The 12,301-nt window shown below is 38.2% G+C and overlaps 2 protein-coding genes across 2 annotated transcripts in view; one reads left to right on the forward strand and one right to left on the reverse strand.

Moving 5' to 3' along the window:
* LOC108102539 (bone morphogenetic protein receptor type-1B) overlaps positions 1-12,301 on the reverse strand; it is a 63,002-nt gene that overhangs the window by 26,817 nt on the left and 23,884 nt on the right. The gene's annotated exons all lie outside the window — the stretch shown is intronic.
* LOC108102547 lies at positions 5,451-6,377 on the forward strand. Its single transcript, XM_017207608.2, has 5 exons — positions 5,451-5,561; positions 5,660-5,727; positions 5,796-5,951; positions 6,006-6,173; positions 6,222-6,377. Exons 2-5 carry the CDS (start codon positions 5,668-5,670, stop codon positions 6,375-6,377), a joined length of 540 nt encoding a protein of 179 aa, XP_017063097.2. The 5' UTR covers positions 5,451-5,561; positions 5,660-5,667.

A 12,301-nucleotide genomic window follows, 5' to 3' on the forward strand; every position in this document is an offset into this window, starting at 1 on the left:
ACAATGAATAATGAATGGCGGGCGAATGGTTGGCTAGATAAACCCACAATGAATGTGTGGGTTCGGGTTCATATTTTCATATTCATATTAAGTGACTGATTGATTGATGGGCCCCGGCAACTTCGAGGTTTACTTTCAGTTTGCCATAGCCGTAAGTCACACGATTTGGTTTTTGTTTTTCCAAATCGCTGATGTCAACTTTAGAGATTGATGGCAGAACTGGGAAGAAAAGCCCAAAGCTATCTGTATGGTGAAATCAAAAGTGATACTGAGAGTTTCGATTGCAGACTCGTGTAATTAGTAATGTGATAGGAGGGGTTGGGTAAAAATTTAGTTTTAAAGATATAAATTAAGTTATATTTCTGCCCTAAATTCCACTAATGAAGATCTTTAAAAATAGTGTCGTATCACAGACATTAATTAGAGTAAAACTGTAAATTTCGAAACATAAAAAATAAGATGCCACGAAATTAGTGATCTCTCCTGCGGCACCACCATTCGAAAAATCCCCTAACCCATTAGAGATTTTGGCCAGGAAACTAGGTCGTCGCCACAGAGAGATGGCCCGCACTCTAGTAGCAATTAAAAATTTTAAATATTCTTTCTGTTCAGCGGACAGAATTTAGCAAACTTGCATTGGCCACTTTCAAAAATAGATCAAAGTGAAATTTATGTTGAAGATTTTTTAGTTTTTTTTGGGAAAGCCAAGCAGGCGGATGCTAATAGTGGGACGACAGGGCCAAAAATAAATTCCCAATGCAGGCGAGCCATTTGGAGTTGGATTCTGTCCATCAACGCGCCGAGTCCATGCTAAATGAGCTGCACCCCCCGCCAGTCTGAAAACCCCATTGCATCGGCGTGTGAACATTAGTCAAAAATGCGTAAATGAAATCAATTAAAATTACGCATAGCACACGAAACGCATTCGGAATGGAAAACGCTCTCTGTATGTTTACACATTCTGCCTACGCGCTCTGCATGGCCTAATGAAGGCACGTCCCCATATCCATACCATATACCATACCGATCTTTAGAGGAGTGGGAATTGGTAAGGGGTAAGGGTTGAACCCGAGTGCAATCGGTAATGGCCAAAGCCAGAAGAAGAAGAGCGTTTGGGGCAGGGGATCACTGGAGTGCCACTTCAATTTGTTTACAACAAGTTGGCCCGCTGATTGCAGCTGGGCCTCATCTTTTTCACACTCTAAGAAATCAATTTTTTATCTATTAGGAGAGGTGTTTTAATATTATCAAAATTCCTTTTAAAAGGAAAATGGATCCTAACCAACATTCGAGCATTTATTTTTTATAAATTAATGTATTTAAATATTTTCCTAAAAATTAACCTTAAGTTCATTTTTAACCTACTGATCCTACTGATCTATAAATGAACTTAAGTTACATTATCTGTACAAAACTTCCTTCTTTTCAAAACTATTTTCTCGCAGTGCATAATTTTCTGCTTAATCATATCGCTTCGTTTTGCTTTTGCCTCCTCAAACGCGCATCTCTCACGGACAATGCAGCTTTAATTTTCTTTGGGGCCATATCAGATCAGGCCAGCACCGACCAGAACCGATCCGTTTCCAGCCAAGAGATGAGAAATGAAAACTCATCGTATAATAGCACTGTCAATGGCCAACGATTTGTGGGCCCCCAGGTGTTGGCTGAAAGTGGAGATCTTCACTTCAATTTGGGCATAAATGCAGCATAATGATCTCGCTCTCTCGCCGGCCAAAGAATAGCCACAAATTGCTGGGATCACATCAATTTTTGTGTCTGCTGCAGCAGGCACCAACACCATCCATCCCGCCGTGGCACCTTCTTTTGCCCACGAAAACTTTTTTGTTTTTTTTTTCACAAATAACTTAATTTCAAGTTTCTAGGATATGGCCCTAATGAAGAAGCCAAGTGATTGGTTGATGGATTCCCATATTTGTATTATTTTTAAAAAATGTTCTTGAGGAGTGAAAAGAAGAGTGGAAATGATATTGCTAATTGAATTGGGAAAGAGTCGAGGAAAATCCAAATTTAATTTTTTAATTCATTTCCAAATAAGAAAAACCAATGAATTAGCAAACTTTTCCAAAAATCCATTCTCATATATCACAATCTTTCCAACACCAGCACTGCAGTTAACTGGCCTCTTTTGTTATTATTTATGGCTTCATGCCACGATGTTTGTTTTTGCTATTTCAGCCAAATGTGCAACGCGGATGGCCACACAGGGCATCCAAATCCCGCCCAGACTTCCCAGACGCAGTCATGCATCTATGATGATTATTTATATAATCAAACGCATGAATTTTCCAAATATTTTTCTTACTAGCCGAAGTCTTCAACGTTTTGACTGACGTTTGATTTGTAATTGAAAAAGGCAAATGCATAATTTCTAGCTCTTTATGTTTTCAGCTTGGCCGAATGACAGCATTTTGGGTGGTCCCCCCACATAAAAATGTATATATTTTTCAGCCTAGTATGAGTTTTGCGCAATTCTCGATTTCAAAGACCTAGAGTTCCGCGTCCGATGAACGATCTGTAGACTAGCGAAAAAAAAGAATTCTTCACTCGCAATTGAAGATTTCCTGTTTTGGTATGAGGGGGGGCCAAACCTCATCATGATCATGATGCTCATTATGAGAAGATTCTATAGAAAGCACTTAAATTGAATAATGTCACCCGAAAGCGCTGAAATTGATGGAGCCGCTCCGCTGAGACGGCAATTTCGTTCGAGGATGACTTTGGTATGGCATACCCAAGGGGGGATGGGGATTCCAAAATAGGGTTGGGGATGAGGATGGATGGTTGGAGACGACGACGACAACGACGACGGATGCTCACTCGGCCGCTCACTTGGTTGGTGATATGTCAGCAGCCACGTTGGCATGTAATTCAATACGGGCCGCCCGACGACGGAACGGACTGATAAATGCCAAAGTGTGAAGAGGCGCAGCATTTCGGATAAATGTATTGTCTACAATTTCAGCAGAGACCGGGAAAAACCACAGAACTGGGAAGCCAAAATCAGAAAGAATGTGCGATAAGGTATGCTAAAAGTGATGGACGCTGATCGTGATAACTAACAGGAAACTGTGATGCTTATAAAATAAGATGTTATTATTAAAAATGATAATAAAACTTATAAAAAGTGTGTTTTAGGGGAAGTTAATAGACTCTTTCTTTGAGAATATAATAAAACGTTTTATGATTTCAGATCATGTGGTAGTTTAATAGCTAAAAGTGATGGAACTTAACGGTGATAACTATCAGAAAACATTCTTTAAGAATGGTGTTTCGATTTGAAGTACATTATGTGCTTAGTTATGATCATATCATAGCATCATCACTGTGATCATTATAATATTTCCCTAAGAAAACATGGAATAACATTTCAATTTAAATTACTTCTTTCCAACTATTGTCTCCATAAACTTGTGTCACGCTCTCATCTCTATACGTAATTACAAAGAACCAGCGACAGGCCCAGAAACATAACAGACACCACAGTGATAGAGATGCCGATGCCCAATGATAAAGAAAGACAGCGACGATCTCAATCTCGCAGAGGCCACGGATCTCTGGCGGCCAGTGAAAAAGGGTCGTCAAATATGAAGTGCTCGCTGGGGCAGACCAACAACAATAACAACAAAAATCTCCAAAATAAAAGCAGTTTATGCTTTTTTTTTAGTATTCTTTAGTTTCTTGGCGTATCTACATATATTTTTATGCTGTTCGTATTTGGGGAACCTTCGAAATGTGTGTCCAAAATGAAAGGAGAGAGAGGGGAAAGGGAATGGGAGAGGGCAGTTGAGGACGAGAAGACAGCCGCTTTGGGAAACAGACAACGCAAATCAAATTGTAAAAGTGTTAAAGGCTGACACATACGAGTGTTTGACGCGTCCCCACACCAATAACACAAGATGGTTGTGTGGTGTAGCTAAATACCTGACAGTATTTGAGTGTGTGTGTGGTGTATCACTTTCAAAAGAACGTTTGACAGTCAAGGGCCAAAAAAGCAGAAGCGAACATTCGCCGACAGCTGCAAAAGAGCTTTTTAAAGATCTTTAGAAATAATCCACATGTGACTAAAACTAAATCCTATGACAGAAGGGAAGGCTAAATCTTTGGCAAGGAATTAAAAATAGTTCACAGAATATATTGCATATCCCTTGAGCTTCATCACATAGCCAATACTTACTACCTGATGTTTCCATTTCCTAGTTAAAGAAACGTAACATACCTTTCAGCTAGCCTGTTTTCCTGATATTTATGGCTTGCAATATTTAATCAATTCCATAAATAAAATCAACCTACATTCCTTTTAAATCGAAAAAACAAGCATTTAGCAAACACAGGTTAAATTAGATATTGTCAAGTTTAACAAGAGGAAACGCTATAGTCGAGTTCCGCGACTATAAGATACCCGTTACTGTTTTAAACAATTTTAAAATATTAATTTTGCTAGTGGAAATTACCCAAGCGCCACCTATTGTCGGGGAAAGCATGTCACGTAGCTGATAGTGACGTCACTGCCCATGTGAGGCCTTATAACCTAAATTTCTTCATAAGTAGCGAAATAATGTCCCGATTTTAAAAATCTTTGGTAATTCGTTGCATAATAACAGAAATAAGTTACACAAGGTCAAACGAAGGCATTCATAATATTATTATAGACGCCACAGTGTCCCACGGTTTGTAAGAGTTAGAATGGGCGTGGCCGGATGAAAACTCGTGGGAAGTTGCAGTGGCATCCCTAAAATACGTATTCTTAACTAACTTCCTTTCTTAACCTAACTTTCTAGCTCTTTTAGTTCCCGAGATTTTTGCCTTTTTGGTTTTTTGGGTTTTGTGGGCGTTACGGTGGGAGTGGCTAGATGGAAAAAACAATTCGCATTTGGGGCATCATAAAAACCTACATGCTTAATCCGATTTTCTATCACTTATAGTTACCGAGATATCAGGTTTTCTTGAAAATGCGACAACCGTCTTTTGAGCCTGGTGCGCGTGGCAGGATGCTGAAATAAATGCTTAATATCAACTAAGTATCTGCTATAGTTCCTGAGATCTCAGCGTTCATACGGACGGACGGACGGAGGGACGGACATGGCTCAATCGACTTCGTCATTGATCCTGATCAAGAATATATATACTTTATAGGGTCGCAAACGGTTCCTTCTATCTGTTACATACTTTTTTTTTACTCTACGAGTAACGGGTATAGAAATATTCACCTGACTAAATGTGCTGGGCAATTACCATCTACATCCAACCATCAAACAGCGAAAAACCCGTTGATGCTAATCATTTTATTCTATTTTTATTTCACGTGAATCTAAGGCTAAGATTTAATTTCTGAAGTATTTTTAATATAGTGTAAGTTTAATATTATAAGAGGTTGTGTGGCGATCCTCATGTTGCCTCATAGAATTTGTAAATCCTGACTTGAACTTTGATACTTGATACTAAGCCATTTTCTCTGAAAATAACTTAATTTGCATCCATTAAAGTAATTAGGTAAACCACAAAATATTGCTCTATTAACTTATCAACTAATTGATGTTTGCGTAAGTACTATAATCTAGCCAAAATGTATGCTGTTAAATGCTTTTAGATATAGTCGATGTTAGTTTAAATCTAAATCAGTTCTTTTTCGGACCTCCAGCCTAAGAGATGAAGAGAGAACTCTATTTACTCGTCGCTTTCCTGGTGAATGTACACTTGATCAGAGAGGTAAAAAACCCATTTCATTTATTGAAAATCGAAATCGAAAACTCATCCCTGTGAACTGTACCTTGCAGGTTCAATCTCTAGTTGAGTTTACGAACATCAAATGTGAAGTGGTGGACCCCGAATTCTGTAATTTCGAATATTGCTATTTGAAGTCTGTGAACCGAACCTACAAATACTGTGATCTAAAAGTGAATCTCTATAAAACTCCGGTAACCAAAGTGAAGGTAAGCAGTGAAATATGTTGAAAAGACATTTTAAATTTCGAAGGTTTAATACAGCTTAACTCTGCCATTTATAAGTTTGCCAATGGCTATAAGCCTTTCATGTACAATGTTACTGTTGATGCTTGCAAGTTCCTAAAAAATCCAAAATCCAACCCGGTTACTGGCTACATCCATGGTTTCTTCAAGGACTTTTCCAATATGAACCACTCTTGCCCCTACGACGTAAGTGACTTTTTTTAACTGAACAATTTGCTAAACATCAGATTACAGCATGACCTTGTGGTGGATAAACTGTCAACTCAGTTTTTTAATGACCGAGTGACTAAGATTCTGCCTTTTCCGGAGGGAAAGTACATGGTCCATATGAACTGGATTGCCTATGACACTATCAGAGCTGTGTTTAAGCTATACCTCCAAATATTGTAAAACATAAGAACATAAAGAATCCGAATAAAATCTGATGCTAATCTCATATCCTTCTCCTATTTTACTTTTATCTTCACTGAGATTTATTTTCTGAAGTATTTTTTAATGTTTGCACTTAAAAGTCTAACTTAGACTTTTGCTTAAAATTAAACTTGATGTCCAGAAGCATTTTAGGGGCTGTTATTTCTGTTATATTATAAGATAATATGATATACACATACTTATACAAATAATACATACATTCAAAAAGCCTCTTAACGAATAAAAGTTTGGTGACGAATGCAATTGCAGCAAAGTTAAGTTCTGATATTATGCTTTTTCTATCAAGATTTATTTTACAATTTTTTGTAAACCAACAGTCTTGTTATTAGTTTTCCCATTTTAACATTTTTTTATCACGCAATAATTTAATATACAAATTTAATTTTTCTATCCGTTCTGTTATTTGTAACCTACAAACTGGGTACATTTTATATTTTAATTGTAGTATAATAAGTAGTTAAATTATTAAATGTTAAAAACCGCTTATCTTTCTATGTTTTGTTTTGATCCTTTTACCTCAAAAAATTTTAGACCTTCATTCGCACTGAAATAGACTTTGGACTTTTTTCGAAAATTACTGTCATTTCACGCAGAAGAGTTCGTTAATAACTAGTAATTATACAAAAAATATTTCATTATTGCAATTATTAACTAATTCTAATTACTGTTCTATTCTAAGTATTTATTGGTTTCTAAACGATTTTCGATTCGGTTAGTTCAGTTTTTATGGAGACATCAACCATAAAAGATGAATGGAAAAATACATTGCCTCGTCGTTTTCTTGGTGAATTTTCATTTGATCAGAGAGGTAAAAAATGATTTTAACTTATGGAAATTTTAAACCGAAAAATATTCCCTGTGTGCAGGTTCATTCTCTAGTTGAGTTTACCAACATCAAATGCGAAGTAGTGGACCCCGATTTCTGCAACTTTGAATATTGCTATCTGAAGTCGGTGAACCGGACCTACAAATATTATACGGTAAAAGTGAATCTCCTTAAAATCCCGGTAACCAAAATTAAGGTATGCAGTTGCAATTGTTTGAAAGATGTTTTGAATTTCAAAAGTCTAATACAGATTAACGCTGCCATTTATAAGTTCACCAATGGCCATAGGTCCTTCATAAACAATGTTACTGTCGACGCATGCAAGTTCTTAAAAAACCCAAAATCAAACCCAATTTTTGGCTACATCTATGACTACTTTAAGGATAATTCTAATATGAACCACACTTGCCCTTACGACGGAAGTATTGTATATAAATGACTGAATAACTTGATAAAGATTATATCTTAGCATGACCTTGTGGTGGATAAAATAACAACTGAGTTTTTTAATCACCGAATGACTTCTGTTCTGCCTTTTGCGGAGGGAAAGTACTTGTTACAAATGAACTGGATAGCCTATGACATTATGCGAGCCGTGTTTAAGATATACCTCTCAATGGCTTGAACATCATAATAAGCTGAAAATGTATTACTGATGTCATACACTGTGAACATACCTTCAACAATAAAAATATAAGGAATCAGAACAAGAGAAAACGCTATAGTCGAGTGGCGCCCGTTACTGTTTTACACAATTTTAAAATATTCATTTTGCTAGTGGAAATTACCCAAGCGTCACCTATTGTTGGAGAAAGCATGTCGCGTAGCTGATAGTGACGTCACTGCCCATGTGAGGCCTTATAACCTAAATTTCTTCATAAGTAGCGAAATAATATTCCGATTTTAAAAATCTTGGGTAAAGCGTTGGATATTAACAGAAAGAAGTTATACAAGTTCAAACGAAGGCATTCATAATATTATTATAGACGCCACAGTGTCCCGCGGTTTGTGGGCGTTAGAATGGGCGTGGCCGGATAAAAACTCGTGGGAAGTTGCAGTGGCATCCCTAAAATACGTATTCTTAACTAACTTCCTTTCTTAACCTAACTTTCTAGCTCTTTTAGTTCCCGAGATTTTTGCCTTTTTGGTTTTTCGGGTTTTGTGGGCGTTAGGGTGGGAGTGGCTAGATGGCAAAAACAATTCGCATTTACTCTACGAGTAACGGGTATAAAAAGCATCTACATAAATTACCAGAAGCTATGCCAGTAAGCCAGCGAGATTTAAGAATAATGATCGTTAAAAGCCCGGACCATAAATAATTTGTGAACAAATGTTGTGTGAATGTTATTCCACACCAGACTCCTACGCTAATGCTAATTCCAAAGAATGACATCTTCTTAATTAGCCCACAAATTTGTTAATAGCAAAGTTAAATCAATAAATAATTTATATCTCTAGCCGCCCACACGATCTTCAATCTGAAAATGTTAATTGCTGGGGCAAACAGAACAATGGACATGACTTTAACCAGCCCAGCCAATGGCCTCGAGGAATGCGCTGGAATCACCCGAAAAAACCCAAAGAAATCATGAAAAATAAAAAAGAACAAAAGCTTGGACTCAGAAAGTAGAACAAGATCGATTGCTGATTTGATTTCTTTTGATTATATATATATATTTGGTTAGCTTACTATTGTTTGGATCCACAACCGTATCGAAATTTAAAGTTTGAAGCCAGCTTGTTGTGGCCAAAATGTTTTATGACTGCCACACGTTGGTTTTTGAAGGAATCAAATCAACTCTCTGGCTCTGACTAATTTGCATTCGATGCGGAAGCCAGAAAACTGCTGGTCATTGTCTTGTTCTGACCAAAAGTAATGAGAAACTCGCAACATGTTGCCAAGAATAAGTTAGAGATCAAGAATAAGTCAAATTTTAAGTTTTCTTTATATTTATTAAGATTTTCATGATTCTTTTTAGGTTTTTGTTAACAGCATGGTTAGGCTTAAGCCACAAGGAGTTCAAATACATAAATATATAAATATGTTATATAAGATCACCAAATTTGACAACTTTCGCCCTTAGGTTGACAACCAAAAGCCTTATAAAACGGATCGTAGTTTTTAACAATTTGATTCAAACGCATTGGACTGTCGTCGTGTTTACGGTATTTAACATCTCTGTTTGTTTGGCAGAAACACTGAGCCGAATTAAGAAAGAACAATTTTATCCGTGTTGAGATCAGTGGAATTTCTTTGGTTTAGGTTGTTAATAAAGGAGTACGTGGCATACGCTAGTTTTAGACCATCCACATCCGCCATACGCATAGTATCAGAGATGGTTATTTCGCTATTTATGCACCGCAAGCCCGACTGGAATTGAGGCAAGTATATAATTTCCAGGCCAACGCTCTGAAAATTTCCATTGGTATCGAAAAAGAGATTATTCGAGTCAATGGCATGCATTAACTCATGACCGAGAAATAATCCCATCAGGCTGTATTTAAACACATCCTGGCTGTCCGACGTGAACAACGGCTCCTGCAGGATTTCATATGGCAATACGACCAAGTTCTGAAGAGGTACGTAATATATATATGTTGGCCTAGGGGTATCCTTTATTTTCTTAGGCATTTGAAAATATTTTCCAGTACTAAGTATATTACTTAGGAATAGATGGCTGGAATCCGCCTTCGGAACTGAAGAGGACGCCACAATTTTTGCAAACAACACGAAAATAATCACCTTCATTGCTGGAAACTGTAAGTTCGTTTACTGGACCAGCAAAGAAATCTCAGCTCTTATATACTCTGAGCTGATATTAATCTTAGAATTGGATCTTTTTTATAATTCCAAGCCATTGGATGAGGAGCCTATCAGGTTTGAGAAAACATATATTCAAGCTATAACGTCATAATATTTCTACTTATCAAAAAGAATTCCCTGCACGCTGAGCGTTGTGGTATATGGTGGCATTTTTCCAACTAAATTTGCGTCACACAAATCTGCAAGAGCAGAAGAAAGTCCTCATTTCTAAGCCAATAATACAAATAAAGATTTAACCCCCTACTTCGATTTGCTCAACTGTACCAACACTCTATTCTTAGATCAATTACAGGCTTTGCCACCATTTCTTGGCCAAACAGGAAACATTATGCAGATCTTCATTACATTTCATTTTGATAAACACGAATGTAGTTGAGCACCGAGACCTGGGTTATTGCCATTTGGGATTTTGGATTCGGGCTTGTTGCTGCCTTTGGCCTAAGTCGCTTTTTGCCCGATGCCCGCCGCCTGATAAACGACCAGGGTTTTCCGAGGAAAACATGGTTATGGCAGCGGGGCCATGGAGGCCAGCTATGAGGTGGAAAGGTGCTACAAAGTAGTGGGAGTGGAGTGGCAGCTTTTGGTTGTGGGAGTCTTTGGCAGAATGTAGGCGTGCCTGCGCAACCGCATAGATGTGGCCGCAACAGAAAACGGGCAACGAAAAGCGCGTGCCTCATAATTGGCAATGTGAGCGGCGAAAAGACGAACCCGCCGTAACACGACAATTATTTGGGCAATGTGGTAAACGGTTTTTCGTTCTTTTTGGGCCTTCTCCTCGTCTCCCCTTCGCTACAGAGTTGCGGTCTCCGCATAACTCGGCTAACAAGCAAAAAACTGTTGACCAAAAATTAAGGCTCGCAATGCGCGTGCAAAGAGTCACAGAAGCAGCAAAAGCACACAGCGAAATGACACATCAGATAAGGCAATATCACCTACCCAGGCGAATGGGAAGCCAAGGCGACACAGCCTGGTCAGAAGGCACTGAGAGAAAATGGAAGTTAACAGATTTTTAAGAACATTTAGAAGATTAAGTTAGTAAATTTAATTTACATCTATCTATTATCCGTTAACATCTTACTATCTAATATTAATTTGAAAATATATTTTCCCTTTTTTCATAGTTTTTAGCAGTGCAGCAAACGAGGCGATGACGCCGTTTGTCTGCCTCGTTGCCACAGCCACAACCACAGCAGCAGGAGCAAAGCGAGAGCAAGATGCAACAATTGATTGCCAGAGAAGGAACCCAAGTCCAGTCAGGAGCTGAACAATGCGAGGCTGCTGCTGTTGCTGCTGCTGCTGCGATTCCAACTCCATTTGGATTCGGAGGCGGCTCCTCAGGGTCGTTGCACAGCAACAGCAACAGCAACAGCAGCAGCAGCGCAACGTCTTACAGACGTCGTTCCCCATTTGTACTTTGCAATGCAAAAGATGCGACGTCCTCCGCCCAGATCCTCCGCCTCTTTCCTTTTACCAAATCCCTGTCCCCACTCCATTGGCCCATGTCGAGTACACGAAGTACAACACAAATTGTGGTGTCGAACATCATGTTCTCGGTGCCCCAAAAAAAGAAAAAGAAAGAAAGAAAAATAACAACACAAAAATCACAATCACAATGGACTTGAGACTTGAGGACAGGCCAAGAGCAAGTTGAGCCAACTAGTCGGGCGGTTTTCGGGGCGGATTTTTGAGGAAAAGTCTAATTGATGAGTGGCATGTCGCATGGCTAGACACATGCAACATACAGCAGCTCATTACCTCTATGTCTGGCCTGTTCTTCGTTTGGGGTCTCCTCTCTGATCTTGGCCAGACCAGACACACAATGGACGCATAAACCAAGGTATCTCAGACGACCCTAGAGACGCGCAACAACTTTGACGCATGAATAAGTAAGCATTGCCAATGTTCAATTTTCAATGGCAATGCAAAAGACAGTGAAATGGGAGTGAAGAGTTCTATAATATGTTTTATCTCCATATATATTTTTTTTAAATTCAAAGCTTTAATCTTGATTGCTTATGAATAAAAATGAAATGTCAAAGGGGTGTTGACCGACACCCTGCATTGCTATTGATCAAAATTAACATAATCCGCAGAACAAATTGCGCTAAAAAAAAGTCAACTAATTGTATGTTTATTGTTAAATATAGATGGGTAAATCCTAATCTTTAATTTATATGACAAAAGAGAATAATAATATTCAGAATTGGGAATACTTTAACACCAGCAGTACTA

The sequence above is a fragment of the Drosophila eugracilis genome, unplaced genomic scaffold (genome assembly GCF_018153835.1).
Source record: "Drosophila eugracilis isolate 14026-0451.02 unplaced genomic scaffold, ASM1815383v1 contig_1197, whole genome shotgun sequence".
NCBI classification, from domain to species: Eukaryota; Metazoa; Arthropoda; class Insecta; order Diptera; family Drosophilidae; genus Drosophila; species Drosophila eugracilis.